Raw genomic sequence first — 16,218 nt, 5'->3', positions numbered from 1 at the left:
ACAGTTTTGATGGCATCTCATCTTTGGCATGGACGCCCGCCCAGGCCCTCGTCCCTTTCTGACTGCCTATTAATTTCTATCTGACAGGGCTGGGGATTTAGCTCAGAGGCATAAGTGCCTGCCTGGCAAGTGCAAGGTCATGAGTTCGATCCCCGGTACCACAAAAAAAAAAAAAAAAAAATTTCTATCTGACTTAGCAGGGTGATTGATTCTCCAAGGAGAACTCACTATTGCTTGAGGATAGTTTGTGTCCCTTGTCATAAAGATGTTCAGCAGTCAGAGCTTCACAGATCTACAGAAAACATTCCTAGAATTCATTTGGAACCAGAAGAGACCTAAAATAGCAAAGGCAATCCTGGGCAACAAAGACAAGACAGGCGACATCACAATCCCTGACTTGAAAATATACTACAAAGCTATTGTGATAAAATCAGTATGATACTGGCAAAGAAACAGACCTGATCATCAGTAGAACAGGTGAGATGATGCAGACACAACTACAAAGACACTCAGCCACCTTCTCTTTGACAAAGGAGTCAAACATATTCACTGGAAGAACGATAACCTTTTTAATAAATGGTGCTGGAAAAAATTGGCTTTCCACATGCTGAAGATTCGAACTAGACCCATGTCTGTCACCATGCACTAAACTAAAGTCAAAATGGATCAAAGATCTAAATACTGAAACTGAATCTACTGGAAGAGAAGGTAGGCAGAAATCTTGAAGACATAGGGGTAGGCAAAGAGTTTATGAACAAAATGCAAACTGCACAGCAAGTACTTCAAAGAATCAACAATGGGATCTCCTTAAAAACCTTTTGCATACCAAAAGAAATCATCAACAGAGTGAAGAGCAAACCCACAGAATGGGAAAAAATTTTAGTCAACTGTTCCTCAAAGGACTTATATCCAGAACATATAAAGAACTGAAAAGAATCAGGGTCCCCAAATTTGGAGACTCAATCTAAAAATGGGCATCTGAGATGAATACACAATTCTCAAATGAAAAAATACAAATGGCAAGTAAATATATGAAAAATGTTCAACATCATTGGTCATTCGAGAAATGCAAATTAACACTGAAATATCATCTCACTCCAGGAAGAATGGCTAACATCAAGAAATTAACCAATAACAAATGCTGGTTGGGCTGTAGTGAAAAAGGAATTCTTCTTCATTGTTGGTAGGAGTGTAGACTAGTATAACCACTGTGGAAATCAGTGTGGAGATCCCTCAAAAAACTAGGATTAGAGGTTCTATTCGACCCAGCTATTCCTCTTCTGGGAATTTCCCCAGAAGAATTGAAAACAGCATATCAAAGTGATGTATGTGCACCCATGTATATAGTTGCATGATTTGTAATAGCCAGATCTTGGAAACAACCCAAATGCTCATCAACTGAGGAATGTATAAAAAAGATGTGGTATTTTCACACAATTGAGTATTACTCAGCTATAAAGAAGGATAAATTTGAGGCTCCTATAGATAAATGGATGCAACTAGAGATCATACTCATAAGTGAAATAAATCAGATTCACATGTGTAAATATCGTACTGTCTTCCTAGCATAAAAAAGAAGTAAACAAAACCCAAAATGTACTATAGATATTGTGAAAATGAAAGGGAAATAAAGTGCTCAAAAGGAAAGAACAACTGGGATGGGGGAAGGGAGAAAAGAAAGAAGGGAAAAGATTATATAGATACACATGTATGCATACATGTGTGTATGTAAATATATATCAGCTAGATAACTATACTGCTAATCTCTGTTCATCAAAAGGAACAATTGTTTTCATTGTCTGATTGTTGGATAATATTTTTCATGCCTAAATCTTGTAATCTGAACAATTACTTTCAAGATAACAGTATGCAATATATTAACTCATGTTAATTTCCTAGTTTTTGGAATTCTGCATCGTTATCCTTTTTCTGTTTGTTTTTAAAATACTATCTATCTATCTATCTATCTATCTATCTATCTATATCTTCCTTCAAGGAAAGAATGGCTCAGAAAAGGGAAGGGGACAAATGGAATCAGAGACAAAATGGAGTTAGTTCATGCCTACTGCTGGCAGCATTGCGTGCGACACCGTGGTGAGCCTGCGTGAGTGACTTTAACCTAGGGGTGGAATGTCACCACAGAGCAGCTGAAACCTAAGCATGCAAATTTGGACCTGTGCAACAATTGGACAGTGGCTGTGCCAAGTGTGTGAGGGTCACTGTGAACGGCTGTACTCTGAGTGACAGGGCAGCCTACGCCCACAGGACGGCTGTGCCTCTCGCAGGTCAGACTCGGTGGGTGTGAACCCTTGAGGAAGCCACCTAATACAGTTCGCAGAGGAAAAAAAGATCGCAGTTGTGGGGGAGGCTGGTCGTCCTTACGCTGCACCCCTTGTAACGGCCCGCGGAAAGCAGGGGGCTGAGAAGGCCGAGAGGCGTGCACGAAGCAGGGAACCACTTCTGAATTCCGGGTGAACTCTGCTCTGACTCCCGGCGCAGCGGCCCCGCACCCCAGCACCGCCCCTGGCCACGCCCCGCGCTGCCTCGGCGGTGGGCGGGGCGGTGCCGGGGGCGGAGCCTGCAAGGCCGACCAATGGCGTGTGGAGGGGGGCCGGCGGCAACCTGCGGGCGGAAGAGTGGGGGTTCAGGCTCCCGGGACAGCGGCCAGCCTGGGGTTTGGAGCTTACCCGCACAAAAGATGCCGAGTTCCTCTCCTAGTCCCCAGAGCAGCACCTGGACAGAGACATTCTCTCTGCTCTTGCCCTGCGTTGCTCTCTACCTGGGCTACTACTGGGCATGTGTGCTCCAGGTGGGTGCGGGCGCAGTGCTCTGGCCGGCGGGTTTGGGGGTACTCCGGGTAGAGGGGAGGCTTAACCCCGGTTCGAGCGCATTGTGAAAGCTTTAATGATTGGGTCCCTTTCCCCAAATGAAAGTTGCTGTTGTCACCTTTTGGAGAGTCTCTGCTTCACCTCTGTATCTCCCTCTGCCTGTTTGGACATTTGGGGCACTGGAAGGGTGCTGCCCACGGAATGTGGAAGGCATCTGCGGAAAGGTGGGGTGGAAGGCGTCCAGAGGTGCCAGATGTGCTCTCTCTGCTTCCCTTTTCTTTTTAGGTGATCTAGCCGAGTTTCTCATTGTCTGCACCGAATGATAGAACCCACGAAGTATGTGCTTGTGGCCAACTCTTTAACACCATCTCCATCAGCCTACTAGGATCTTGCTCCCCTTGAGGGCTGGCTGAACGCTGTGTCTCACTGGTGAATAACCACAGCCGTGCTTGCGCATTCAGCCCTGTTTTTAAAGGTCTAGATTCCAGTGCGTTGAGAAATTCTGAAGTGGCTGGTTTCAGTCAGTTTGGGAATTTTGTGACATTTACACAAAACATATAATCTACATATCTAAGAAAAGTTAAATCTTTTTATTAAAATCAGTATTAGGTAGCTGAGTCTAACAAGAAACCTATTGATTCAAATTCTTTAAAAAGTCTTACCAGGAGTGGTGGTGCACACCTGTAATCCCAGCACTCAGGAGGCTGAGGCAGGAGGATCACTATGAGTTCAAGGCCAGTTTGGCCTATATAATGAACTCAAAGCCAGTTTAAACTACACAGTGAGACCCTGGCTGAAAAAACAAAACAAAAAGCAACTTGGAGGAACTGTTTATGTAGCTGTAGTCCCAGCTACTGGGGAGGCTGAGGCACTTGAACCCAACAGTTTGGGCACTATAGCTCAGAGTAGAGCTCGTTTAGTATGCAGGAGGCCCTGAACTCAATTCCTAGTACCAAAACATTTTTTGAGACCTATAGGACATTCTAGTGTTATCTAGACTTTTCTATATTTTCAAAGCTTTCTACATTGGCATGGTTTATAAATTAACTCGGGGCCTGGGATATGACTCAGTGGTATAGAATGTGCTTAATCTCTACCACTTAAATAAATAATTCTTGCTAATAAAGTTTAAAAATCCAGATCTAACAGTACTCTGTAAGCCTCATCTTATGCATCAGGTTTGGAAAGTTAGTTGTTTTAGATCAGACCTGTCCTTAACTAACATTGACCTTTGCTTGTTGCAGCCCTACAGGAAGCCACATTTGTGCCACTTAATTCACAAACCCTTTTCTTGACTTCCCAACACTGGCCAAAGTGCAGGAAAGGTACTATTCTGGAGGTCCTTAGCACATGGGACCTGGGCTGTCCAGCATAACCGTGGATTAATCCTGATTTAATCACAGCAGCGAGTAGCATTATTACTACATAATTCTCAGGAGTGAATCAAGAAACTTTGCTAGAGGTACGTTAAGGTAACACACATAAATCACACCTAGACACTAATTCATTAGCCTCATTTTTTTTTTTTTTTTTTTTTTTTTTGGTACCAGGAATCAAATTCAGGACCTCACGCTTGCCAGGTGGGCACTAGGCTACTGAGCTATCCCCAGCCTTACATTAGCCTTGTTATACACTACTGAGCTGTTTGATCCAGAATTTAATGATAGGAACTCAATATCTTGGCAGTTGGAGGGGACAGAGTGCAGTATCTAAATGGCACAGTACTAGGTTAGACAGACCTAGGTTTGAATCTTCAGCTCGGCCACACACAGGCTGTGGGAAGCTTCGTGCTCTTCAACAAATTATCCAACATTGCATCCTGCTCCACTGAAGGGTCTCACTCAGCACGAGAACACAATGAGCACACATTTTTTCACAAGGTTTACTGGTGATAAAATTATTAATTCTGCCTTGCCTTTTGCTTACTGTGTGACTTTGGGCAAACTAGTTGACCTCCAAAAGTTACAAGTTTGTCACTTGTACCTTACTTCCTAAGGCTGGGCTTAGCACAGTAACTGCTTGTAGCACACAGGTTCCACAGGTTGTCTGTCCAGAAGCAAGCAGCAAAGTTGAGTCCAGGCTCTTTGCCCACTGACCTCATTTGTTCCTGTTAGCCCATCTCTACCTTTCCCCTAGTTGGCGTAGAGAAGTGTGTTCACATTAGCACTAATCCTCCTGCAGGGCTTGCTCTTTAATGGCAGGCACCCCACATGTAAGAAAAAACAAGGTACCGCTCAGCAGTGACCACACACTAGGGAACATGCAGACAGTGGAGTGCTCCTATCAGGAAAAGCCAGAGTCTGAGGAAGACTGTGTAGTTAATTCATCTGCAAGACAAAGCTCCCAGGTTGGACAGTGCCACACCTCTTCAGCCCTTCCTCCGGAGCAGTCTATATGGCCTACTGTCTCCCACATGGGTCTGTGGCAGAGACAGGTTGAGTGGGGGAGGCAGTCCCCAGTCAATTCCAGAAAAGTGACCCTCAAGGACTGGAGATTTTTGTGGCTCTGGCTATTATCAGAGGTGACTCAGCCATTCCAGACTGAGCTGTGCTAAGTATCTCTTTCTCTTCTGGTGTGTTCTCCAGGCCTGCTTCTGGGAAGGGGAGTCACTTACCCCCGGGCATTGGGTGTCTCACCAGCCACATCAGGGGAGTGAGGCAGATTGTGCTGTGTAATTACAGAGCCCTCGCCTGGTGGCTGGACCTCCATTTCTGAGGTTCCTGAGGCAACACTGTCCCCTCACTGTGGAGACTTTCTACCCCACACTATGGTGTTTCGAGGGACGGCTGCAAACCATCTTTCGTGTCTTTCTGCAATCTAAGCTGCAAATCCCTTACCGGAGGTAGGAAGGGAACAGGATGGGAGAATGTGAAACTCCAGGTAGGGAAAACTGACTTAGCTTTATTAAAGCGAAGGTAATCTTCGCCCCGTCTACCCCAGTGTGTTCAGGGCACAGAGACTGGATGTCCCAAAGGGCTAACTGCACACCCAGTATGTCCTAATCTCCTGTCCCCATCCCACCTTGGTCAGCCGTACTGTTGCACAGTCGGCCTTCACATGATGCTGGTGATGGGAAGTTGCAGGACTTGAGTGTGGGTGAGGCAGGAGGTGAACCCTGGAAGTGTATTAAATTCCTCACAGTACCGTTGCATGCTCCTCTTGTCCAAACCACAGTGAAGTCCTCCGGACCCCAGATGGAGGCCAGTTCCTGCTAGACTGGGCCGAGCAGCCCAACAATGATCACCGCCCTGACCCTGGCACTCAGCCCATTGTGTTGCTGCTTCCTGGCATTAGTGGCAGTAGCCAGACCACCTACATCTTGCACTTGGTTGACCAAGCTTTGAGGGATGGCTACAGGTAGGCTGAGCACAGCCCATGAGAGGGCCAGTGAGAACTAAGAAGAAATCAATTTGACTCTGACGTGGTACTCCAGGGAGTCTTTCAACAGGGTCTGATGATTATCAAAAGGGGGCTTGTGGGAGGACCTGGCTCATGTACCCGTGTGCCCCCAGGGCTGTTGTATTTAATAACCGAGGCTGCCGTGGGGAAGAGCTGCTGGTGAGTATTCCCCTGGTTCCTGGTGGCTCTGTGCCCACTCCCCTACAGATCTTGGCCCTTCGAACTTTCCCTTTCTCCTGTTCCCCACCACTTCCTGAACCCTTCCGTTTCCCTCCTTCTGGCAACGGCCTCCTTCCCTGTCCAGTGGTCCTGTGTGTCCTTAGACCCACAGGGCTTACTGCGCCAGCTACACGGAAGATCTGGAGATGGCTGTGAGCCACATAAAGCGCCGCTACCCTCAAGCGCCAGTGCTGGCGGCGGGCATCTCTTTTGGAGGGTAATGGCTGCTGCTCAGGCTTCAACCCAGAGCCCAGCGTTCCCTTCTTCCTCCAGGCCCTTTTCCTGCTCCTGCCTCGCTCATGCAAACCCTGTCTCACGGCTTCTCACCCAACCCCACAGGATCCTGTTGCTCAACTACCTGGCACAGACCGGGGAGGCTGCGGGCCTGGTGGCAGGACTGACTCTGTCTGCATGCTGGGATTCCTTTGAGACGGCGTACTCCCTGGAGACCCCCCTGAACTCGCTGCTCTTCAACGAGCCCCTCACATCCATGCTCTGCCAGTTTGTGGACAGGTAGGATGCAGTTTGGCCAGTGGAAGTGGGTGGGCTCGCCCAGCGATTAGGTATGTCGTCACCTGGGCCTTCTCCTCCCAAGAGGCAGTAGGATAGATAGGCTGTGGGCTTTGGGTCAGACGCAGGAATCAAGACAATCTTCGATGTACTTTCTTCCAGAAACAGAAAGGCGATTGGAAAGTTGGTGGATGTAGACTTTGTCCTACAGGTATGTTCACTCTTTCAGCCCACCCCTGCCCCGGTGTTGGTCTTCCCTCTTCTTGTTCTTTATTATCTGAGTCTTTGCTGCCTCTACTGCACAGGCCCGCACAATCCGCCAGCTCGATGCGCGCTACACATCTGTAGCCTTTGGGTATCCAGACTGGGTTGCCTACTACCATGCATCAAGTCCCAAAAACAAGGTAGGCGCCATCCAGCGCCCCGTGCTCTGCCTCAATGCAGCAGATGACCCCTTCTCCCCAGTCCATGGTGAGTACCCTGAGACACATGAGATACTGGTGGCGAGGAGAGCCTGGGTTCCTATCAGGAGCCGGGTTCCTGACCACCTCTCTGACCCCTCCCAGCCTTTCCCCTACAGGCGGCCCAAAACTCCTCCCATGTTGCACTGCTTATCACAGCTCGGGGTGGCCACATTGGCTTCCTGGAAGGCCTGCTGCCCTGGCAGCACTGTTACATGAGCCGCCTCTTCCACCAGTATGCCAAAGCCATCTTCCAGCACCCAGAGGAGCTGCTTGACCTCAAGGTGCTCACCTCCGGGGACAGAAAGAGCTGACAAGTCTACCACTTGGGGGCTTAATTCAGTCTTCCCTTTTTTATTAAATATCAACCCTTCCTGCCTAACAGGCTGAGGTTTATTTTCCCTTTCCTCAAGTCTGGCATAGGGATTTGGGAACTTATTGCATATTTAGCCTGGCTGGCCTGGTGCTATCCATCTGAACCCACAGATGACTATCTGAGTCTTCTTCTTTTTGGCCTCTCTATGTCATAATGGCAAGTGTCAGGCCAGTCCTTGCGCCCCAGCAAAAGCCAGGGGCTTCACGTGAAGAGTGTGACAGCAGGAGAAACTGATTGTTTCTGCAGCAAGGATGCAGTGCCTCCAAGCTCTTGGGCATCTTCACATGTTTGCAGAGGACATGCTCAGCTTCGGAGCCTCTGACGGGCAGAGACGAGGAGGCAGGTAGTGTGGTCTGCACTCAAACACCACTGTCCTGCGTGGATCTGCAGGTGGTGAACGTAGGGCTCCTAGGACCCAGAGTCACGCAGGGCCACAGCCAAGCTTTGACTGAGAAAGGCAAGTAGTACCCATCATCAGAGGCATCTTCAGTTGTGGGCCCAAATGGAGTGAGTAATGGGAATCTAGGCCTCCAGTCCCCTCTAGATGATGGCCGGTCCAGGCCCGATTCCCAGAGAGCCGGAAAACTAAAGGAAACCTGGAAAGGCACTCTGGAGCAGAAGAATGGTCACGAAGATAAGCCCAACGCATAGTAAAAGTACCAGCCACACAGGAATGCTGCCTGCAGGTGGGGAGAAGGGAGAAAGGGGCGTCACAGACCTGAAGACCACAGCCCTCAACCCGTTCTGTTCAAGGAGCAGGAGGAGGGACGGCCTGGACCGGCCTCTCTCTCTAGGGCCGACTGTGCGCTGCAGGTGAAGGTGGGTGGTAGCCCCACCCCAACTACTCACGCCGTGAGGGCAGCAGGTGCAGCTGGCAACGACTGTCGGCAGCCACGGAGACTAAGCCAGTCTCGTGGGAACCAAGCAGCTCTGATCCACGACTCTTCTCAGGGAGAAAGGCCACACTCGTCACCACAAAGCTATGAGACTCTCTCACATAATAGAGACGCTGGGGGTAGGAAGGAAACTAGTGAGGGAAGGCCCAGCTGCAAATGTTTTAGAAATCTGCTCTGTACCCCAGGAGGCAGGCTTCCCCTACAGGCCAGGCCAGGCGCCTGTCTGTACACACAGTAGCACAGGCCTGCGAGCCTCCCACAGGCTGTGCCCACCTCCGTCCATTACCTGGAGAGAGAAAGCTATGTAGATGGCAACAGAGCCAGTGATCATGCCCAGGCCTAGGAAGGTGCCCGATTCACTGCAATAGACAACAAAGTGTTCACTGTCCTGGAGGCCAGTGCGGCCACCTTCACTTACCAACAGCTGTCCTAGGGACTCGGGCAGGACTCCTTCCCAAGCTCCCCCGAGCACCCTTTACCTAGCCAAGCCCATACTGTCTCGCACCTGACATTGAGGCAGGAGACGATTTCGTGGCCACAGGACTTAGTGCGAAGAGGCAAGAAGGTGGAACCGTCCCAGGCTGTGAGGTAGCAGGACGGGCGCTTCTTCTGCAGGTGCTTGTGGGGGATCTGCACTGTGAAGAGTCGCAGCCCAGCAGGCTGATCTGGAATCTGCCCAAACCTGGGGGCCGGCAAAGGGCCGTTCAGCTCCAGGGCGTGCCCAGCCTTCCAGTGAAGGTTTCTGCCCTGGTGGACCCTGGGTAGGCCTAGGGTAACATGAACAAGACCACAGTCCTCCCCAGTCCGCCCTCCCCTAATGTTTTCCATTTCCCTTCCCTAGCTGGGCTGTGTGTCTTTTAACCATCAGTCTTCATACCTGCAGAATCGGTAGCGGTAAGGTATGTCGGAGAAGCTGGGTCCATTCTCTTGCCAGTGCAGCTGTGTTACCAGCTGATCATTCTGCCAGACGAAGGCCTTACGGTCCCGGCCCACGGTTACCAACTAGTCAGGAATAAAGGTTCCAAAGATGGACAGTTAGAAGATCTGCTTACTATACAGATAGCATAAGCACCTCCTTTTTCCTTTTCTGCACCCCGGTCCCATAACCCACCTCCTTACCTTGCCATCAGGCCCCAAAGCCAAATCTTCGATCTCATCTTCATGGGCTTTGAACTCCAGAACTTTCTCCAGGGTGGGTACCTACGGCCAAGCCACCACCACGCACCATGGTTAGACCAAGACTAGCAAGAGCATTGCGACCCCCACACCTTTTTTTTTTTTTTTTTTGTCTTTTTCTTTTTTATCGGTACCAGGGATTGAACTCACAACTGCCTGCTTGTGAGGCAGGCACTTATGTCACTGAGCTAAATCCCCAGCCCCCACACCTCTTTTCTCATCTCACAGCTACATATAAGTTCTCAAGAACTTGAATTCAGATTCTCACATTTTTGGACTTTTTCCGTTGACATTCATTCTTCCTGACCCCTTCAACCATACCTTCCAGACACGAATGTGGCCATCTGTCCCTCCAGTGGCAATCAGGGTCTTATCAGGGCTGAAACACACAGCTTTCTGCAGTATATCTTTCTGCAGGCCGAAGTCTGTCTGCACTGCTTTCAGGTTTTCTACTTTGAGCTCTAACTCCTCGCGCTGAGTTTCAGCTCCCCTTTTCTTTGCTGGGGCTGCCCCCTTTCTTGGTCGAGGTCCCTGCTCCTTGGAACCTGCAATACAAACAGGTTGCCAGGATACAGTCTTCTACATTAAGTAGTACAGATCCCTTTCTACAGGACAGGTGTATATCCCAGCTTGTGGCTGCCACCATAACCCCACTTCCAGTTCCACTTCTTTTGACCAAGATGAATGATCTCACTCATTTTGCCCTTTCCCCGAAGCTTCTCACCTGCCTTCTCTGCCTTGCTGCCCTTCTGCTGATGGGCCTGGAAGCGCAGAAGCTGACAGTGCTCATCTTGCCCCGCAGCTAGGATGTCACCAGCCAGGGCCAGGTTCATGGTGGCCCGTGTCTCTGTGTCATGGGAGTGCAGCAAAGAGGCACTCAGGCACCCGTCAATCTGCTCTAACTGCAGAAAATGCTGTGGGAGACAACCAGGATGGACGAAATTCAGGGGTGCAGGGAGAGCAGATCAAGGCAAACTCACCTCCTAGTCTGACCCTTTAGCTTAATGTGTCTTCTAGTTCACAGGGCTAAGCCTCTAATCTTTTATTTGGTCCTCAATCTGTACAGCATGCAGAGATTATTACCTTCTGGTTTACAGATCGTCTTGAAGCTTGGAACAGCTTAAGAACCTAGCCTAAGGGCCAAAAATACACCATTCACCACTGCTAGGGGGCAGACAGAATAGTGTATGCATCCCGGAAGAGAACGGGACAAACCCCTTAGAACCGCTCCTGAGGTTGAGCATAGAAGTTCCTACCTAAGCAGTCGGTGTCCAGCTCTTAATTTCGGAGTCCCTCAACTACCCTGGCATCCGAGCGCCCGGTCCCTGCTTATTGGAATTAAGCAAGACTCGAAGCTTGAGTGCGGTTCACCCCTGAGGCCGCCCCAGTTTCCCCGGAGTCGCCCTTCGCCAGCGCGGTGACCCGGCCCCAGTAGCCCTGCGCTCTCACCACTCCATTATTTATGCCAGTCTTGGAGGCGCCTCCTCCGCCAGCTACGATGAGCAGCCCCGAGCCGGGGTCGACCTGAAGCGCGTACAACGGGAATGGGGCCCGGTACAGCTCCAGAGCCCGGCGCCGGCCCATCCCGCCTGCCACGCGTTTACTGCGCCAGCCGCTGCTGAATTCGTCCGGTCGCCGACCGGACCTCTTTCACTGCCGCTGAGTTTCTACAACTCCAACCACTCGCCAACACCGGCGTCTCGACACCGAGCTGTCGAATTTGGTTTCCAAGGAGCGTAGTGCGCACGCGCCTACGCCCTCTGCATTCCGCGCAGGCGCAGTACGACGCTACGCGTCAGCACTAGCGGGCCACTGAGCCCTGGCGCCCAATCCGGTTCTCCGCCCTTTGTGACGTCAGACACGCCCTCTTTCTCGAGAGGTGGGGCTGGTAGAGATTGCAGAAATCTCGTGTGTAGCGTGTGTGTGTGTGTGTGTGTGTGTGTGTGTGTGTGTGTGTGTGTGTGTGTGTGTGTGTGTGTTCACACTGGGCTACATCCCTACTTGGGGATCGCAGGTTCTCAGTATACGCCATCCCCTTATTTTTAGACAGGTGTGTGTGTATGTGTGTTCACACTGGGCTACATCACTACGTGGGGATCGCAGGTTTTCAGTGTACCTCATCCCTTTATTTTTAGACAGGTTTTTGCTGAATTGATCATGGTGGACTTGAACCTGTGATCCTCCTACTTCAGCCTCCCAGACTGCGTTGCATGTGCAACCAAGTCAGGCTTCCATAAACGTTTAATAAATCCTAAAATTAGAGCTGTTCTCACTCAGGAGTAATAAGCCAAGTGAGACAAAGTGATTGGTCCGAGGTCACATATCTACAACAACCTGCAGCTTTTAACCTGGTGTCAAACCCCAGGTTCATTGTTTCCTCATACTGTATTGTTGAGTCCCCAGCTGTAGTTCTGCTGTAGAGAACAAAGATGCAAACCAAAGGAGAAAGATAGGATTTTACTGGAAGTAAAGTAGCTCCTGGACTTTCAGGAGGTGTCCCCAGATGGGGGGCTGCCTCCGCCCATTCAGAACTAATTGTAAACAGAGCACAAAAGCTGGTCATTTCTTTAGTGGCCACCCATCATAGCCTGAGGAAGTTCATTCTTGTCCAAAGTTCTAGTTCACTAAATTTTTGTCAGTGTGGCTGGTCACCCAACTTTATCTCAGGCCCTTCTACTAGCTAGCTGCCTGACTCATAAGCTATTTTTTTTTTTTTTTTACAGTATGAGGAAACCACAGCACCTTAATATAACACACTCCTTTATGCTGGCAGAGTTTGCCATTTCCTTTTAGTTGCTTTATATTTCTACTTATGCAGCTGCCACGACCTTCTGTCATCCTATGAAACATCTCAGGTTCCCTGACAGGTGTCTTCTGTGCCTTATACCCCACAGTCCTTAGGGACCTGGGGGTTTCTGATCTGTGTTTGGATACTCTTGATCGCCTATGCATGAGCACTAGAAATTCTCTGTAAGGACACATGGGCTGCAGCCTCATCTTTGGGGACACCAGTGTCTGTCCCACAGAAATGAATTAAACCATGAAGGGCCTGACTGAGCTCTTGTGCACCTCAGGTCCTAGGTTCTCCGTCCTTTGTGACATCAGACACACCCTTTTTCTGCGGGTCTCGGAGGTGGGGCTGGTAGAGATTGCAGAAATCTCGTGTGTAGTGTGTTCACACTGGGCTACATCCCTACGTGGGGATCACAGGTTTTCATTGTACCTCACCCCCTTATTTTTAGACAGGTTTTTGCTGAATTGATCATGGTGGACTTGAACCTGTGATCCTCCCACCTCAGCCTCCCAGCCTCCCTTGTGGGTCCCTTGCCCTCCTGGATGTACAGTGGCTGCTTTCCTGAGCTCCTCTGTTTCCTTGACAGCCCACCCAAGGATCTTCTTGGTATAGTCATGAATTCTGCGGGCTCAGCAGGACACAGACACAAGTTTTCAGGGTTAAGCTTTATTGGATACACTGAAGACTAAATGGGGCCTTAGTTTGCCTCAAGTCTGCTTCAGCTAGGAAAAGACTCCACAGGGGGTTTCCAGGGTTCAGGAGAGAACATATCTGACCTCTGGCCGGCCAGCTCTTCAGATAATCTCAGGGGCTCCCTGAGAGTCAGAGCTTGGTGTAGAGTCTGGGGTTTGGGCAAGGAGTTCCAGGGATCCTCCGTAGCTCTGGAACTGGGATGAGAACTTTTGGGGAAAAGACTGTGGTCCACAGTCTGGAGAAGGGCTGGGCTTTGGGGAGGCTTGATTTGAGGCCTGATGCGAAAGCCCTGACCTTTGAGTGGAGTCTGGTGTTTGAAGATGTGCAGACCTGAGGCTCTGAGTGTAGGAGGATGTGCCTGGGGCTGGATCAGCCTGGCCCCAAGCCCCTTGGGCCTGTGCTGCAGGTGTTTCACACCAAGGGGATTGAGCGGCCTTGCCCCGAGGCCTTGCTCCCTTCTGCCTTCTTTTTGGCAACAGATTCAAGGCCCTGGCCTCACCCAAGGACAGGCGGAGGCCAAAGCCAATGCCCATTCGGCGTGGCCCAAATTCCTTGCCTCGAGCACAGGGTAGTAGTTGAGGAAAGGCAAGCAGCTGAGGTCCAGTACTGTACTTGGAGATAGGACAAGAAGGACTTCGGAGATGAAGGCACAAGAGGCATATGGGATACTCCACAACTGGGGCCTGGCTGTTTCTGCCAAACCACAAATGCTGCAAAAGCAGGAGCCGTAGGTCGTGTGCAATGCGTCGAAGCCCCAGCCGGGCCACCAGGGTCTGGGCCAGGGACCCTGGGTTCCTGAACTCTGCAGGGTTCCTGTCACCTGCAGTGCATCCCATCACCACCCCAGGGGACCTGGTTCCCCGGCTCCAGTGCTGTGCCTGCCTGTTAGAGTAGATCCCTGGAGAAGGAAGGGCCGGACTGCGGGATGTGAGCGGGGAGCTAAGGAGGTCTTCGGGGTGGGAAGTACTTTGGCAGTGGGATTCGGGAAGGGAGTTCCACTGCTGCGAAGCCGAGGAGGGGTGGGTAAAAGGAGGCGAGGTGCACAACCAGTAGCAGTTGGAAGAGGACTGTGGATTGGAGAGGTAAGGGTAGCTCTGATGAGAAAAAGTGGGGAGACTTGGGAGAGAGGAGGAGTAGGGGTGTGGAGGTAAGTCCAAATGACTGCAAGAGTGTAACTGAGGACTGGAAGTGTGGGTCTGTGGAGGAAAGGGGGAGGACAGACGGGTTTCTGGGGAAGTGGACACAGATGGGTGAGGGTCAGGGGGGGATCGACGCAGAGACCAGCGCTGGAGGTTGGAGTGAGGGGAGTCCGAAGGTTGTGAGAGGCTGCAAGGCGGACAGCCAGGAGGAAAAGTGTTCCCTAGCAGCACCTGGTCCTGGTTTTGAGGCAACATTGCCTTAAATCCAAAAGGCCTTGGGCGACCAAATGAGGGATTAAAAACCTAGCGGGCTCAGGACCCCAATATCAAGGGCCGGGGGAGGTTGAGCATCCAGGCTGCCTTCTGGGTGCCTTGTGGCTTCAGGCTGGTGCTGCTACCGGTGTCGTCAGCAGGAGGCCGAGGAGGTGCTGGTCTTGCAGCCTGAGGCCCTCAGAGTGCTCAGGTGGGAGCCTCTGTCTGAGCCTGGCTTCTCGCCTCTGTGTAGTCAGCTGTTGATGAATACATAGGAACAGAGGGTCAGAAGGGCCTATCTGATGACAGGTTGACTATCTGATGGGACCATGAGGAAAACACACCCCACAGGACCTGCAGGGGCAGGCGGCGGACATAGTGTCCACCTCTGGCCTGCGTTGGGTGCCCAGTTTCATAATGAACTCTCTAAACCCCAACCCTTTTGCCCTTTTGGGAAAAAACTGGCAAAATGTTCCAGGGAAGGTGAGAGTTAGAGGAGGGGTTTGGGACAAGGGGGGAGATGGGAAGAGGCAGCAGGGTGCTGGTGCTGAGTCCTTCCTTACCTCTGAGGATTCCTCCAGGCCTCACTTCATGAGACACCTAGCCAGGAGAGGACCTGGGAGGGAGAGTAGCAGAGTCATCAGATGGTAACTACCCGCCCCCCGCCTGGCCCTAGAGTCTGTCGCCCCACACTCACCCTGACCCCAGATTCTGAGTGTTGTCTTAGTCCTCCAGAAGCCAGCCAGAAGTCTTCTGTGTGTTCGGCCTCCTAATCTCGGCTCAGAGATTCTTCAAGCACCCTGGATTTCTCTCACCGGTTCCCTGAGCCCCTTGTCCATCCTAATGCTGACGTCCTCTGGGTCAGCCAGGCGCTGGCTGAGATGGTTTATCACATCCAGCAGCCACAGCAGCAGTGGGACCAGCTGGTAAAAGCCTGTGGGAGCTGTGAGAGACCCAGGCTTTGTCTAAGGGGCGGTGTTGCCGCCACCAGTGGGAGCTGAGAGCCCCTTTTCGTGGCAGAGAGTGCCTGAGTCACAGAGGTCAGGTGCTGACATCATAGAAGCTTGTCCTTGAGGTACCAAGTGCCTTCCCTCAGGGACCCTGTGAAGGCTGGGCCTTGACAAAACCGAGAAGCAGGCAGAGCTGCCGAATGCCTCAGTTTCTCCTTCAGTACCTAGGCAGCTCCGTGTCCGGATAATTTACAGCTGGCACCACTTCCTCTGTCTGCTGCTGTCCTGGCCACAGACCCTACCTGGGCTTCCTGTCTTCCTCTGCCCGCCAGGAAGTGGTTCACAGCCCACACCTTCCCCACTTGGGAATGTGCTTCTTAAATGCTTTAGAACTATTTTCTTAGCATCTTTATTGAGATATACTTTGCATATCACACAATCCCCCTACTTAATGTGTTCCAATTCAGCGTGTTCTTGTACAGTCCAATATTCATAGGATTGCACAACTATCTCCAGAATGTAATT

At 50.8% G+C, this 16,218-nt stretch overlaps 3 protein-coding genes across 3 annotated transcripts; 1 reads left to right on the top strand and 2 right to left on the bottom strand.

Annotated features, from left to right (window-relative positions):
- Positions 1-2,612: 2,612 nt before the first annotated feature.
- On the top strand, positions 2,613-7,799 carry Abhd1 (abhydrolase domain containing 1). Its single transcript, XM_003472867.4, has 9 exons — positions 2,613-2,809; positions 5,510-5,670; positions 6,003-6,185; positions 6,341-6,386; positions 6,551-6,663; positions 6,786-6,959; positions 7,119-7,167; positions 7,262-7,427; positions 7,523-7,799. The coding sequence occupies exons 1-9, from the start codon at positions 2,699-2,701 to the stop codon at positions 7,729-7,731; spliced, it is 1,212 nt and encodes a 403-aa protein (XP_003472915.1). The 5' UTR covers positions 2,613-2,698; the 3' UTR covers positions 7,732-7,799.
- Preb (prolactin regulatory element binding) lies at positions 7,744-11,621 on the bottom strand. The gene is made up of 9 exons (XM_003472917.4): positions 11,315-11,621; positions 10,590-10,779; positions 10,187-10,410; positions 9,809-9,889; positions 9,567-9,691; positions 9,195-9,371; positions 8,976-9,048; positions 8,643-8,802; positions 7,744-8,473 (listed from the first exon to the last, which is right to left on the bottom strand). Exons 1-9 carry the CDS (start codon positions 11,447-11,449, stop codon positions 8,379-8,381), a joined length of 1,260 nt encoding a protein of 419 aa, XP_003472965.1. The 5' UTR covers positions 11,450-11,621; the 3' UTR covers positions 7,744-8,378.
- Positions 11,622-13,318: 1,697 nt separating this feature from the next.
- Positions 13,319-15,972, bottom strand: Prr30 (proline rich 30). The gene is made up of 3 exons (XM_013155730.2): positions 15,441-15,972; positions 15,307-15,359; positions 13,319-15,000 (listed from the first exon to the last, which is right to left on the bottom strand). Exon 3 carries the CDS (start codon positions 14,744-14,746, stop codon positions 13,454-13,456), a length of 1,293 nt encoding a protein of 430 aa, XP_013011184.1. The 5' UTR covers positions 14,747-15,000; positions 15,307-15,359; positions 15,441-15,972; the 3' UTR covers positions 13,319-13,453.
- Between the last annotated feature and the right edge of the window lie 246 nt (positions 15,973-16,218).

This window comes from Cavia porcellus, unplaced genomic scaffold (genome assembly GCF_034190915.1).
Source record: "Cavia porcellus strain 051 isolate PalLab524CR breed Dunkin Hartley unplaced genomic scaffold, mCavPor4.1 scaffold_1, whole genome shotgun sequence".
Classification (NCBI taxonomy): domain Eukaryota; kingdom Metazoa; phylum Chordata; class Mammalia; order Rodentia; family Caviidae; genus Cavia; species Cavia porcellus.
Note: the sequence above shows the minus strand (reverse complement) of the source record. Positions and strands in the feature narration are given on the sequence as shown.